This window comes from Sceloporus occidentalis, unplaced genomic scaffold, assembly GCF_023333645.1.
Source record: "Sceloporus occidentalis isolate IW3139 unplaced genomic scaffold, rSceOcc1.0.p SCAF_7, whole genome shotgun sequence".
Taxonomy (NCBI): Eukaryota; Metazoa; Chordata; class Lepidosauria; order Squamata; family Phrynosomatidae; genus Sceloporus; species Sceloporus occidentalis.
In genome coordinates, this window is record NW_028316987.1 from 84,215,658 (window position 1) to 84,231,353 (window position 15,696).

The 15,696-nt window shown below is 37.7% G+C and overlaps 1 protein-coding gene across 4 annotated transcripts in view; it reads right to left on the minus strand.

Annotated features, from left to right (window-relative positions):
* Positions 1–3,838: 3,838 nt before the first annotated feature.
* The window catches only part of WDR37 (WD repeat domain 37), a 60,366-nt gene continuing 48,508 nt past the window's right edge, over positions 3,839–15,696 (minus strand). For all 4 annotated transcript variants that reach the window (XM_089533520.1, XM_089533517.1, XM_089533518.1 and 1 more), the window contains 3 exons: positions 10,567–10,701; positions 8,832–8,946; positions 3,839–7,292 (listed from right to left, as the gene is read on the minus strand). In XM_089533520.1, coding sequence (XP_089389646.1) covers positions 7,161–7,292; positions 8,832–8,946; positions 10,567–10,701 — 382 coding nt within the window. In that variant the 3' untranslated portion in view covers positions 3,839–7,160. The remainder of the gene's footprint in view (positions 7,293–8,831; positions 8,947–10,566; positions 10,702–15,696) is intronic.

Below are 15,696 nucleotides of genomic sequence, written 5' to 3' on the forward strand. Positions count from 1 at the left end.
AACTTTAACAAGGCTGGGGGAAGACAGGATTCAAGCACACAAGCTGAAGGTACAAACTAACTGTGAGATTAGTAGTGGGAACAGCCATGTTCAAATCCCCACTCAGCCATAAAGCTCATTTACTTTTGCTTCTCATCAGCTCTCGGACTGACTTATGCACCATTTTGAGCTCCTTGGAGGAAAAGCATGATATAAATATGGGCTACATAAGCCTAAACCACAAAGTCCTGGTTCCTGCAGTCTCTTGTGCTTTGTCAAGAGGCACAAACAGGGATGCGGTACATGATTGCAAGTAAATGTTGGACTGAAGGCATCCTGCCTTGTGGTTTGTGTTGAGGATTCAGCTGAATTCATTGTTCAGTTGCACATCATCTTCAGAGGAATCTGGCTGGTTAGGACACCTGAACATGCCACTGCTTTTTTACATTTGCCTTTTCTTATTGAAGGCTTGCTTCATTTTAGCAATAACGTGTATTTTATCATGCAGCCTTAGAATCAACCAGCTCTTTCACACCAAGCCACTGCTAAGTAAGCAAAACACAGTCTTAAGTGTTTGACTCCTTTCCATGATACCTTTTACAGAGGCCAACCGGTTTAGTGCATGTGGACTGTGATCTTATCCTGATTTACCATCTTCTCAGTAACCTGAGAATTTCAAGTTGGCACTTAATGAACATTCCCTATACCTGTATTGTAAGGTATAACCAAGAGCAAGCTCTGACTATATGGCAACAGAATGCTGAAAGTCATTACAAAGCACCAGGTTAATTTCCTAATCCCTCCTGGTTTATAGAAGTAGTTTTCACATCCCTTGTCTTCTCATGATTAACAGCTGTGTTGTACTATCAATCTTCCTCTGAGATTGTATCCATAAAAAAAACCCAAAATCTTTGTTTTCCTTGGCTTCAGATAAGTTATGCTGCAGAAATGTAGATAACATTTTGACAAAGCTAGATAAGGAATAAAAATCAGATTAAACCTTACTCCATCATTTCACTTTTAAATAACAAAATGCCCTTTCTCTGGGGATGTTGCTTAAGCTGGTGAGAAATCCAAACATTAAATAATCCAGTTATATTAACCTGTTTACCATCATCACTTGCTGGCATTTCATTCGAGGAAGCACAAAGTTGGATCTTAATATAGTCATCTCTCTATAGTATAATCTCATCCAAGACAGGCAAACGAGGCTCACCTTGACAAACCCCAAGTACAATTAGACCCAGCTGTCTGCTAATACATAATTCAGCACCTCCAAATACTGAATCTGAATAAGTGTATTTTAAATAAATTTACTCTAGCTCTACTACTTGAGGAGAGGGACAGGGACAAAACGTTATACCTTAATATTAGAACTTAAATCAGCCACTTCTCTTGTTCCTGAGATTTTAGTAGGCATCACTCGCAAGCATATACAGTACAGTGAATAATTTAACTTTTCTTCAAAAGGAAAGTTGAGATTCTCAAGATGTGGAGTCTCCCATCTCCTGCAATGCTATGTTCTGCACATTTTCTTTGCTTCCACAGGGAACTCACAATGCAATCCACTTACTTGTTGTTGTTGTTGGCGACCCTAGGGTGGATCTATCATGGGGTTTTCTTAGTAAGATATGTTCCAAGGTTTGCCACTGCCTTCGCTTGAGAGCATGTGATTTGCCCAAGGCCACCCAGTGGATTTCATGGTCAAGTGGGGAATCAAACCCTGGTCTCCAGTCATAGTCCAATACTCAAACCACTACACCATGGACCAGTGCCAAAACATGTTCTTCATAGTGTGGCTTGCTGGCTAGTCTTCTCATGCCTAATTATGAAATGTGTTAGCTGATCAACTACTCCATTAAATGGTACCATTTTCAGCAGCCATGAACTTGGGACTTTTGTGATATTTTGTACAAGGCACTATATTAACCAGTGATAATTCAGTGTTATGATGACCTAATATCGTTCAAAGAGCATGAATAATCTTGATATTATATTCATCACTGCCACATCTATCTCGTGTTAGCTGGTTTGCTGTTGTGTGCCTTTAAGTCATTCCAACAAATGGCTGATGATGATGAATGCTAGGTGAACTTATCACAGGGTCTCCTTGGCAAGATTTGTTCAGAGTGAGTTTGCCTTTGCCTTCCTCTGAGGTTGAGAGAATGTGACTTATCCAAAATCACTCAGTGGGTTTCCATAGCTGAGCAGAGATTCAAATCAGCTTGATGTGGTAGCGTTTACTCCTGTCACCGCACCACATCAGCATGTTAATGTTTATGAAGCCATGCTCACATTAAAATCCAAATGTATTGCTTCAAGCAAGGATGGGAATCATACACACCTTACAATACTGCTGGACTGCATCTCCTAGCACTCATCATCATCAGCTAGGTTGGCTAGGATTGTTGGAAATAACAGTTCGACAAAATTCAGTGGGCCTCATTATTCTCACTCCTCGTTTAGAGCAATGGCAGAGAACATTCAGCATTCCAGTTGCTTTTAACTTCAACTACCAGAAACCCCATTCAGCATGGCCAATGATCAGGAGATTTTGAGAGGTGCAGTCCAAAGCATCTGAAGGGTCAAAGGACCCCCACTCCAAATGCTTAGAACTTTCTCTTTGAACCTTCTTTGACTCACAAAGATTATACAGACCATATTGTACAAGAAGCCTATTAGTGCAAAACATTTTCATCTACACCATTTTGGAGATTTTTATGCTTGTGGGCAAGTCACCTGCTTGTACATGCTATTGATATTTTGGATTGCGCTTCTCCTCTGCAAGAGCAAAAAGGAGTAACAGTGTCATTTGTTCAAGTCCCATTTCAGTTTTCACACTTGCAAAGATTACTCCAAGAGAAATGTTTAACTCCAATAACTTAACATGCTTGGCCTCACTCATGCTGTCTGACAAATTCAAAGATGACAATTTTGTAAGAATATTCCAGGAAGGATCTTAACTATGCAAGATGTTTCCATAGCAATCCTAACACTTCATTTTTATATGAATGCAACAATCTTTGGATCACTTGTCAATCTCGAGTTCAGCTTATTGTAAGCTGTATCAGTTATTTCTGTTCAGTCTGTAAAGTTGTTTCGTGATACACTGAGGGCTGTTGTATCAAAATAAATTGTACTGATTCTATGTTTTGACTGGTTTCTTTAAGCAAGAAAAATCAATTTAATGTAACATTGGGGAAACGAGCCACGTGGAGGATGTTCCTAACCTGTGTAGCAAGATGCAATTAAAGATTTCCTTGCAAAGAATATGGAAGGAAATGGAAGTGTACAAAAGTACCAGTAAAAGGCACTTTTAAGTTATATAGTTCAAAATGTATAACAGCAAAACAGGACCACACTGTGTAACACAGACAAATCCTGTTTTCAACAGCTACTTTGGGTTTTTTTCTGTGAACTATGGCTGATAATGTAACTAGATGTTAAAAAGGACAAAGGGGTGACTACTAGAAATCGCAGGATTGTATCTCATTCTCGTAATGTTAAGCTATTTATACACAACTGACCTCAAGGTGTGAGTTTCCCTCTCCTGTAGTCAACAGCCAATTAGCAAAACAGGGACAATTAAAATCAGTATTATTGTGTGTCATGTATGGTATATTCCTAGATGTTTCAAAACAAAAGGAAATGAAAATGAGAGAAGGCCACTATTTTTAGTGGCAGTCCAGTGGTTTGTAACATCTCATTCCATCTTTAATAGCAGACAAAACTCTCAGAAAAGGCTGAACTACTTCTGACTGATATTCATGTAGCCAGCTTATTGAGAGAATAAGGAAAGACTTTTACGAATCACATCATTTGGAGCTTATTAAAAATGCAAATTCTGAAATTATGATGAATGGTTTAATGGCATTTCAAATTGCAACAAAGACAAACACTGAACATCTAAAAAAACTCACAATTATATATATCACCAGAACCTCAGTAAACAAAAAAACAAGTGGTTCTACATTGACACACAACTACAGGATTTTCTCCCTCTCAAGAAGTTGGTTTTCAAAGACTTAGGCATCAAAATAAGATTCTTCTGATTTAGAAATAGTTACACATTTTTTCATCTGCAAAAAATGATGTGCACTGTTTGAAGAACTTATATACACAGAGAAAGAGACAGACAGACACATGTCTTTGTGATTTACCCAGTGATACAGCCATCTTCTGCAAAACCAAATCTCAATACTGAAAATATGCAACAGTCACTTTCCTTCTATGTGAAATGCAGGACATAATTAAGTACAGCAGTAGTTAGAATCCTTATTCATTTTGACATGGAGATGAGAAAAAGTGGAGTGTGTAACTGACTTTACTGACCTATTGAAATGGGCACTTGTTGCCTCAAGGCAACACTTAAGATATTGCAGTAGTTCAGTAACAAATCTGCTCCTTTAAAAAAGCTAAGGCCTACTGCTTAAGTCAGAACAACTCTGTGGATATATCTGCTATGAAAGGTTGGTCCTTTGGTGATATAAAGCTCAGCAACAGGGAATCGTATCAGTGCCATGTTCCTGTTACTTCTCATGCATTTAAGAAAAACTACAGACCCAAAGCATGTGACCTTTTTATGCAGCTGAAGCCAAAGAACCATTCCCAAACCATTCCATAGAGACCCCAGTCAGCGAGACCAAGGGGCATGCAAGCTTTTCCCTAAAAGGGGTGTGTGTGTGTCTCAAAGGTCCAAATAGTTTATTGCTCTCATACTGTACATGAATTGGGATTAAAATGCGTTCTGCTCCATTAGCCATGGAGCACACAGATAAAAACAGGGCTTTTTAGAGAAAGAACTCTACATGTGTGTTGTAGAGTTGAAATTTACTCCAGCTTTTCTTACTATCCAAACAGGAGAGTAAAAGGATGAACTGGCATGGCTACTTCTGTCCAACTATGTTGATTTACCTGCTAATCACTCCATGGCAATAGTAGATGTACATGCCCCAAAATATAATAAATCCCATCTACAAGTTTTGGAGCACAAAGAGATCATGGAGTCTTTTTTTTTTTTTTCAGACACAAGTAAGGATTCTCCAGGGAGGAGAGAAACCCCTCTAGTAGATTTAAATCAACCTGCAAATCATCATTATATGTCTGATAAACATTCAGAGCACTGAATCCCACTTTAAATTCAACACAGCCACTTCAGTTTTGGGATCATGTAACCATTTGCCCCAGACAGATCAAGCTACTGTTAACGTTATATGTTTGTTGTAATAACTCTCTTCTGGGTTTTCCATAAACTACCTTAACTGCCATTTATTATGTATCATTTCATGGCTGGTGTTGTTTCTAGGATTCTGGTTCTCTTGTAAATATATATCCACTTTTGACTTACTCTTTCTGCTATACAGAGAAGGAAATAAGAGCAAGTCTCTCCAATTTATGCTGGGCAGTGCTCTGGAAAACAAAACAATCTAAACTAAACAACAACAAAGAATGAAGAAAATGTAATGCAGGGTTTTTATGGGGATTCATGTTAAAATATTTGTAAGCGATCTACACTTCCACTTTGATTAACTCCAACCCTGAGATATGGACAGAAAGTTAAGAGAAGCACTTTCTGCTTTCAGCTGAAAATGAAACATCTATGAAGAAACTGTAAACACAGCCTCCACATATTTTTTTTTCAAAACTGCCATCTAAGAAACATCCTTACAAATCACAGACGCCAAACACAGTGCAGGAAGAGTAAAACCCATTTAGAACTGTCTTGAATTAAATTTAAAGAAAACCTTTAAAATGTTGGGGAACAGGGACTTTTATCTACATTCAAAATGAACAAGTAATGCCTAACTGTGGTAATATTTTTATTATGCTTGACTCAATTAAAGTCTGAAATTTGGTATGATTGTCTTCTACTCTTTAAGACAGCACATCAGAATGAGATCCAAAGTGCCTTGTCAAGGTTAAACAGCAAAATTCAAAGTAGCCTTACATTCATTTTTGAGGTAGCATTCTCAGTTTCAATGGCCAGAATCCACAGAAGTATGTTTGGCATGGCCAATGGCTTGGGCATACCTGATTAGATTTTTAAAATTATTTTCTTTTAACAATGGTCCACTATGTGACATTATGTACTGCTTTTGTAAGACCCCTTAGTTTCAAAAGTAGCTTGCCATGGGATGGGTGGAGGAGGGCAAGGAACACTCAAGCTGCTTTGAGCATGCAGAATTCATATGCTTGTTAGGATATTGACCTTTGAATTTTTTGGCTCAAAATGTAACTATGATGGGGGAGCTCCCACCAAATCTGAAATATGTTAAACACAGCTATAGTTAAAAAAAAATATTCTCTGCCTTAAAAAAAATACTTCACAAAAGTGTAGTGATGTCAATCCTTCTTAGATACAACTCTCACATTCTTTAGGAAATGTCATCAAATACTGGTGGTTTATAACTGCTGCTATAAACTAAAGTGCTTATTAAGAACTTATTCAGACTGCCGTGATTGTAATAGTTTGTCATTTGCTGAGATTTCAAAACACGGAGTGGTAGCTCAAACCAAATGAGAGGTAAGAATGAACCAATTAGTTCTTGAAATGTATAGGGATATTTCAACTTGGCAACCTAACATTCTATGCCCAATGTTAAAACATTACTTTTCATCTCCTTTTATAACCATTAATTTCATTCCAGTAACTAGACTAGGTTTGGTGTTGAAATTAATACTACACTGGAGTCAGGTCAGACTTCATATAGATATAAGTAAATTTCCATCATACTTCTCAATGAAATTCTCCCTTCATTTTAAAAAGTTTAGCCCTATACTCTTTTTAACAACAAGGCAGATATGTAAAATGATATCAGACTATATATTCTTCACAATAAGTACATAGAATTCACATTTAAGTCAGACATAATGTCCTACTCTTCATCTAGGCTGAATAACTTATGAACACTTATATGCTCCATAGGAAAGCCAAACATCCTTCTAGTCACCAGTGGATGCCAAGATATAAAAATTCATACACAAGAACCTAACATCTTTGAAAGGTCACATTTTTTCTGTATATTTCATGCAACTGTGCACAACGTGGTAACAACTTTGCAACACATCCCCTTTCAAGGAGCACCTTGTACAATGATAGCAGACTAGCTTACAGGAAAGTCTGCACAGAAGTCTATGGCAACAAAACTGAAAAGGGAGGGGGGGAGGATACTTCCAACATCTCATTTTTCCTGAAGCAAGGCAGGGATGTTGATGTTCCATCCAATAGCCTGGCGATCAAATCCACAAGTGAACAGATTACATATTGGATGGTCTTCGCTCCAAGCGGAACAACAGACCATTCTTCTGTGGCCCTGTAACAACAAAAGGACTGCATTAGAATTTCTGCCCCATGTACTCCTGTTGCTGTTTCAAAAACATGTATACCAAGATGGTTTGTTTGTTCATATCAGTTAACTTTCTGAAGGATTCGGTTCCCACCATAGCTGAGACTCAACTCTTGTTCTGATGATCAAGTTATGCTACATACAAAGTAAGCAGCCAAATACAACTCATAAATAAATTGAAGATCATCCTAATTGTTGGAAAGCTTTGGAAGGGAATCAGTAGACTAGATCAGCTCCTCAGAAGTCCATTAGTCACACTATTAAAAATATGTTATCAAAACAAACAAAAGAACCAAAGAGGGCATTATCTGACTAAATTTAAATGCTTTCACATCCCTTTGATTTCAGTGAGCAAATTAAACATTTATTTGAAGAACTTTATGAGCTCAGTGGAACTTCCTATGGCTATGTTTAGCAACACATGCCCCTGCTCTCTTTGACTTCTTTCCACCAGCCTGAGAAGTTCTCTGACTGTCTTTACCTACAGAACCTCCTTCTATTGCTAATACACCAAAATATAACCAGACTAAAGTCTTCATTTTTTACATTACTCATTATGTATATTACTAGACTGTCTCATCTTGGTATATATTTATCAATATGAGGTGTTTCAATTATATTTATCAATATGAGGTGTTTCAATTATATTTATATGGCTTGTAAAAATTAGTCCTTAATGTGAAGTTTTATGGTATTACATACTTCTGATATCACAAACCAGCTTGAACATGGCTTATCATGGAAAAGCAACACAGAGACAGATATACTCAAAGCCCAAAATTAGTTATGGCTCCCTGTCAAATAGATTCTGCATAACCAAGCTGGATTTATGTAATGTGGTGTTATTTTTTTAAAAGTCCCAAAAAAGCATGGATTGAAAGACAGCATAGTGAAGTGACTATATTTTCTATTGGTCAGAAGTCTCTCATATTAACTTCCAATATTTTTTTTTAAAAAAATGGTAGCACAATAATATGAACCAGAACTTGCAGTAGGCCTGCCACAGGAAAAGATCCTTCCTTGATGCTACAAACATTGGACTCAATGCTAAGTGAGCTTCTTTGAAGAAACAGTTCCAAAATGAGAAAGCATTGTGAATATGCACTAGCTTAAATTCTGAAAAAGGAAGAACTGCAAGAATGTCTACTGAGGAAAAACTAAATAGCTGTCTATGGAACAGGAAAGGTCATCCTTAAGGTGTACCAGACTTAAGCCATTCAGGACTTTGAAGACTAAGACCTTCAGTGGACTTGGATACAATGCAGTTACTTTAAATAGGCAAACTGCACTCAAGATATGCCAAAAATAAAGAGGAAGGAAATACATTTTTATTCAATACATAACGGTATGACAGTTTGACTACTGTTAGACCAGGCATGATCTTTGCAAAGGACATTTCCGTAAATTAGATAGCCCTTGAATAAGATATCCTGCAATAAGCATTCTAAATTCTGAAAAAAGGATGGGAAGCATCTTTCTAATATATGGAACTAAAACTGCTGGTACCTGTCTGTTGCTGCGAGGGAGCCGTGCTAATCGCACTCCAGACATGTCAAATAATCTAACCTGCCGGTTGTCATGTGGAAGTGCAATGATTCTTTGACCGACACAAACATTAATCCTGCACAGAAGAGATTTTAAAAAATAGGTTAGGGAGCCTGACACATAGGAACTGACAGTTGTTCAAATTCACAGAACATGATTTACCTGATATTTAAGTTCTACATACTTCCCACCATTGCGTACAACAATTTTTAAACTAAGAAAAATAAAATCCACAAGGTGGTCATCAAAATCCTCATTGTTACCACCACCACTAGAAGCCCTAATACAGTTCTCTGGGCAAGGAAGGACCATGGAAGATTATAATTGGGCACACTGGAACTTGCCTATATTCCCCTCCCCTCAGCATCAGGGAATCTTCCAGAGGGATAGCTAATGCAGTCCAAGGGGAAGTAAAAGAAATTAAGTCATTCACTCAGTTTGCATTAAGTGCCTTTAATTGCACACATGGGATTCTTTATACAGTCTCTCAAAAACAACTGTTACATAAACAGCTAGTAACTCAGGTATGTTTGTGCAAATTCACAGGAAAACTCTAACCTGCAAGCAATAAACAAATACATCCAAAGTAATCCTGAAGTTTTAAGAGGCCTTTCTTACATTCACTCTAAAGCCCACAGGATAGCCTTCAGCACTACAGCTCAAAATGATCTGGTACAAACCATGGATAATGCTTGGCTATTATTTGTTGTTATGTGCCCTCAAGTAATTTCTGACTCAGGCCTCATTCCACATGTTGGGAATGATGTGAATAACCTCACTCTCACATTCCGTGTTATTCACACCATGAAACAACTTCTTTCCAGGAACCACATCGCTTCGCATCTCTCTGACTTCGGATGCTCACATGTGCAGGCACCCTTCTCTTGTCCCCGCACCCATCAGCCAGACAAAAAGGGACCAGCATCCCTTTTTCTCTGCCTCCTTTTCTTCTCTCTCTCCTCTTTTCTCCCCAGTGATTGCTATTCTGCTGGGAAAGGGGTGGCGTTTTCTTGACCACATGGGCTGTTGATGATGTGAATGCATTTGAAGCCCGTTAAAGGCATGAGGAATTTTATCCCGAGTCTTTTCAGCTCTATTCGCATTGTTGTTCACACAGCCGACGATGCAAGTCTTTTGTAAAAACTTGGAGGAAAGCCCAATATCGATTATCCTGGGGTAAGTGGGTTTTTTGGCAGCCCCTCCCCAAACTTAAACAAGTACATTCGGGATTCGTGTGAACAACAAAGATTTCTCCCAAATTCATCCCGGATTATTTTCACTGTGTGAATAACCCTTCAAATACAGAATCCATGCAGCTTTCCCAACAGTAATTTTTAGCTGCTCTGCACCCCTGATTTCAATAATTTCCTTTCAGAAAAGGCTAAGAGAACTGGGTACCACAATTATGACATACCACTACAGTTTCTGGAGTAATTAGAGCTCATGGTTAAAAGAGTACCAATATGTCTAATTTACTGCTGTGATTTTAGATGCAGAGTATTAATCTCAAAATCATAACATTCATCTAGCTTCAACAAAACAATTATGTAATGGATGTCAATAAGGAGGGCAGGATCCCCCAATCTATGGTATATTAATAGTACAAAGTTTCTGAATGTAAACAGATCCTCCCCTCTGACTCCAACAATTATGTTAGTATCTCAACCACTTGTCCAGATGGGCTCTTCTGGCTTACCTGTTTACCGCAGAATCTGTGCGAATAGTGGCAATTGGCGATCTCATATTTTTCAAGTCCCAGACTTTCACAGTACGGTCGTCACTACCCGAAACAACATTGTCTCCCACAGTGAAGACAGCTGAAGTCACAGTGCTTAAAGGGAAATGGTAACAGTTATCACAATTATTCTTGAACTTTTTAAAATGTACAATACTGCTTTGAAGAAAACTAAAATCAAATTATTTCAAAATTGTAATAGTGGAATAATACACACAAAAAGCCAAAGATTTCTGATATGGCTATTTATTTCAATCAACAGCTCCCTACAGGATGTAGTTTGTGCTTGTTTTTCTCATACACATGCATACTAAATAATGCAGTCCAACACTTTGACACATGAATGGATATAACACAGAAACATAATACCACATGGCAGTGTAATGGGCTGTTATGCCAATGTAAGGCACTTTTTGGAGTGTTAGGTAGTGGTGGTGTTGGAAAGGAATGGCAGAGAAAGCAATTCCCGTCAGCAGAGAAAGCTGTCCTGCAAGCTTCTAAACAGCTCAGGAGCTAGCAGAATAGTTTTCTCAGAAGAAACCTCATCATCACTGGTCCTTGCTCTCATGGCCATTTAACCCCTGCCAATGCCACCATCTATGCCAGTGTAGTTAATTCTATTTTAATGTACTATTTTTGTATGGTTTTAATTGTACTGTTTTTTAATGTGGTGAGCCACCCTGAGTCCCAGCTTTGGAAAAAGAGTGGGATATAAATAAATAGAAGAAGAAGAAGAAGAAGAAGAAGAAGAAGAAGAAGAAGAAGAAGAAGAAGAAGAAGCAGCAGCAGCAGCAGCAGCAGCAGCAGCAGCAGCAGCTTACCAACAAGATTGTGGTCAGTAGCATAAACCACATATATGAAGAAAAATTTAACTCATAAGTAACAATAGGTGATCTTGGTCTCCTGTGTTATTGGTAGCTGATTCCTAGAAATGAAGTTGTTGGGGTTTTTTTTTCTTTAAAAATCCTGTTTATTGGCATCACAATGTTCAAATGAAGGCTCAACAGAGAACAAAAATAATTAACCCAAGTAACCAAAAATATGTTACATCTGCAGAGACAAAGACTTGAGTTTTAAGGGTCCCCCCCCCCCTTTATTCTAGTCTACGAAGCCTTTAGCTTGTTTCCACCTGTACAGCATGTTAACAAAGCATTTTGTTCCTTCCCCTGGCTCATTACAGTGTGCTTCTCAGCTCAATTTGTATGGATTGCATTTAATGACCTATCCTGTATAGCTTGGGGGTCACACACATCAATTGCTTGGAATTTAGTAATTTTAATTTAAGGTGTCAAGTTGCTCCTGTCACTTCTATTGTACTGTGAGAATGTGATCTCATGTCCTATTCAGCCTACTGATTGAGATTAGTATTACCCCAAGTCACAATGGACTAGTATGTGCAAGCCCTCTTAATTTAAATTGACATCAAATTAAAGTTTAATTAGATCCAAACAGCATTGTGTCAGTGGTATGAAGTTTTTTAAAGCTGTATCAAAGTGCCACTGAGCTGGTCAGGGTAATTATGTGGCACAAACTAAAGGTTTTCACTTGAGCCTTCTGAGCCCAAGACCCAATTACATATGCCTATGCACCTGAGCTGCAGTGAGGGCACAAGCAATTACAAATGGCTACTTGATCTATGGATGATCTCCAAAATTACCATACATTCACACCAAGAAATACACAGAGCATCTCAAATTATATGCATTAGATACTGAAATATTCCTGCAAGGAGAGCTGTTGCATAACACATGACAATAGATTTTATTTTTCATCATGCATTAAAATTATTCATCTAGTTAACTAGATGTAAAAGCTTGTATTTTCAAGCAACTGTTCAAAGCTCCCTGCTTTTCAGTCTTTGCTCAAGAACTTGAACATTTTTTGTATTTTGTTTAAATTTGCACCCCAATCCACATCCCAAAGGTATAGCATGGGTCACATATGCTGAAAGATTTTTGAAGACAGAAATGGCAAGGAATTAACTCTTGAGTAGTTGAAATATTCCATGTGTTAACTTGAAAACAATGATCCAACACTGCTCATGAAAAATTCCCGTACTGTCAAAACATTATCAAATAAAATTTATTTCTGCTGGGTCACCTGTGTGCTCCAGATGGCTAAGGTCTTCTTCGTGAGATGTTTCCTACATTTCTTGTGGAAGATCTTATTTAACTAGAGATTCCATATATGAACTACGGAATATATACATGTGTGTTTTCCTACTCATTTATTATCATTCTGACTACCCAATGGCTTTCTGAAAAAACTCATCTGGACCTGGATTGTTGGATATGCCCACAGAGATGTGTTGGACTCCTTCTATAGTTTCATTTTGAGATTACCGTTTAGACTTTTCAATTTCAGTAGGCTTCTACAGTGCAAATCTGCAAATTTTTCATTGTACTTGGCTTCTTCCAATCATCTCTTCTCTGGGTTAAATATACCCAGCTCCCTAAGCCATAGTTTCCAGTGATCATATGCCAGTATGACTGTACACAACACTGGTACCTTCCTACCAAAGTGGTAGCTATTTATCTACTTGCTCTTTTACATGCTTTCAAATTGCTAGGTTGGCAGAAGCTGGGACTAGTGACCGGAGTTCTTGAACTGTCAACTTGCCAATCTTGCAATTGTCAGAGTCAGTGACTTAACCACTGAGCCACTGTGTGCTCATTCATAAATACTTTTTGAATTTAAGTCCTGCATAAATGGCACTTCACAAATGTTAACTAGATGCCCATGTTCCAGCACTGTACAAGGAAGGATGTCTTTTTCATATGAAGTGTAATGAACCTTTGAACCTCTCTAATTTGTGGTTCCCTCTAACATTATACTTCTAACTGCTCCTGTAACAAACAAAACAGAATTAGGGCCAATTTCCTTTTAAAACTTACAAACTATATTGAAGTTTCATCTCAATCTTTAAGAAAAATAGGGAAGGAGCTAAGCAGAACATTTGGTTAATTTAGTGATTTCTTCTACAGAGGCTAATGACATAACAGATACAGGTTATCCAGTCTCTCTTATCCAGAATTCCAAAATGCAAAATATTCCAAAAAACAAACAAACAAAAAACTCAAAAGGTTTTCCATGGGGGGCTGAAACAGTGTCATCTTTGCTTTCTGATGGTTCCGTTTACACAAACTTTGTTTCATGCACAAAATTATTAAAATTATTGTATAAAATTACATTCAGGCTATATGTATAAGAAGTATATGAAACATACAGGAATTTTGTGTTTAGACTTCGGTTCCATCTCCAAGATATCTCATTATGTACATATATGCAAATACAGGTATTCCAAAATCCAAAAAGAATCCAAAACACCTCTGTTCCCAAGCATTTTGGATAAGGGAGACTCAACCTGTACTGCCCAGACAGAGCTCAATCTGTGCTGAACCTGGAATGTTTGAATAAAAAACTAGGAAAGAGAATAAGCATCTCTCCCCCCCCCCTTTTTTTTTTTTTTTTCCTTTCACTTGATGCTGATTCTCTAGCAACTGTAACCAACTTAAATCTGTGGTTAATATCCCTTTGGCTAAATTAATGAAAAATGTCAACAAAAGATCGTTAGACATAGTGTTAATGGAACGCTAAAAGACATTAGCTTTTAATAACTCAGAATGGATGACAGGTATTCTTTGGGCATTAAAAAAGTTGGCAAAGAAGCAGTAGTCTTACAACACCCTTAAACTGTGGGTTTCCCACAGGGAGTTTGGTGTGCTACTACCATTCTGTGGAAAAACTTCAGACTCTGCCAAGACCCAGTAAAACTCATTTATCTTGTCGTAGGGAGCAGCCGAGCATGTACTTCCAGCTGACAGAGTGGCACTTTCTCACCACACACCACTGCCTGATCTGGAACATTCTGCTCCCTCCGTGGGTCTCAATCAACAGAAATACTGTAAAGCTAGCACTCCTCATTAGGACTAACAGCTGTCTCCCCAGTCACACAGAGACACAAAACTGTTTTGCATAACAATCTGCTGAAATTTCACACTCATGGGGGAAAAATATGATGCAGAAAATGCTGGACCATGAAATGCTGATGCGGTGTGCAGCTTGGAATGGCTTCAAAAAATTAACACTGCAGTGCCCATTTTACTCACATGGCAGGATGTTTCAGGGAGTGTTGGAAGGGGGGAAACAAATTCAATGCATTTTGGAAAGAGGTGTTTCTTACAAAAAAAAAATGTTATATATATTTTCATTTGCAGGCTATTTTGAGGGCCCTTCCCAGGCTGAAATATGACTCGTAAGTTTTATAAATAAGCCAGTCCCATTTTGAGGAGAAAGGCAGGATAATAATAAAAGTAAAACAAATGCTTGTTACTGAACATTAGAAGTAGAGGGAAAGATGACATCCTATTTAGATTTTAGTTCAAGTGAATAAGCACTACTTCCCTTCAAACAAAATGGATCACTGTCAACATTATTGACAAAATGGTAAACACTAGAAAATTAGCTATTCAGACATATATTTTCCAAGAAGTATTTTAAGCAGCAACTAAAATTTGGAAAGTGCCAAGTCTCATTAGGATTCTATTTACTGCACTACTATATGATACAGAGAGAGCAACTGTCCGGTGAATGGACTCAAATATCATCTCTACTGGAATGAAAAACTCTCTCTTCCCAAGTATAACTGAAAGCAGTAAAACTATAATCCCTAATTCACCCCAAACAGACTACAGTACACACATAACAGTATTCATACTAGTTGCCATTATTTCAGCAAGAAATGTTAACTCACCAAATACTCATTCACCTGCCCACCCACCCACCCCAAATTATTGTCTAGTGGTTTGAAGCTGCTTCTTTATTTCTTCCCATCACAAGGAAAGTCTTTCAATAATAATCTTTCTGCGTAACCAAAACAGTATACATTTACTCTTTATTTTAAGTAAACCTATATTTTCAGTTTCTAACATGCAGAAGTCTAATTTTTGTTCTTTTTTCTCAAGCAAGGCAATTCATAATTAAGGCTTCAGTTTTAATTGTGTGTACCCAAAAGTTATGGCATGGCAACTGAAGTAAATATGCAAGACCAAGCCAACATTGTATTGGTTCAGAAGCTTCTGAACTAGAAAT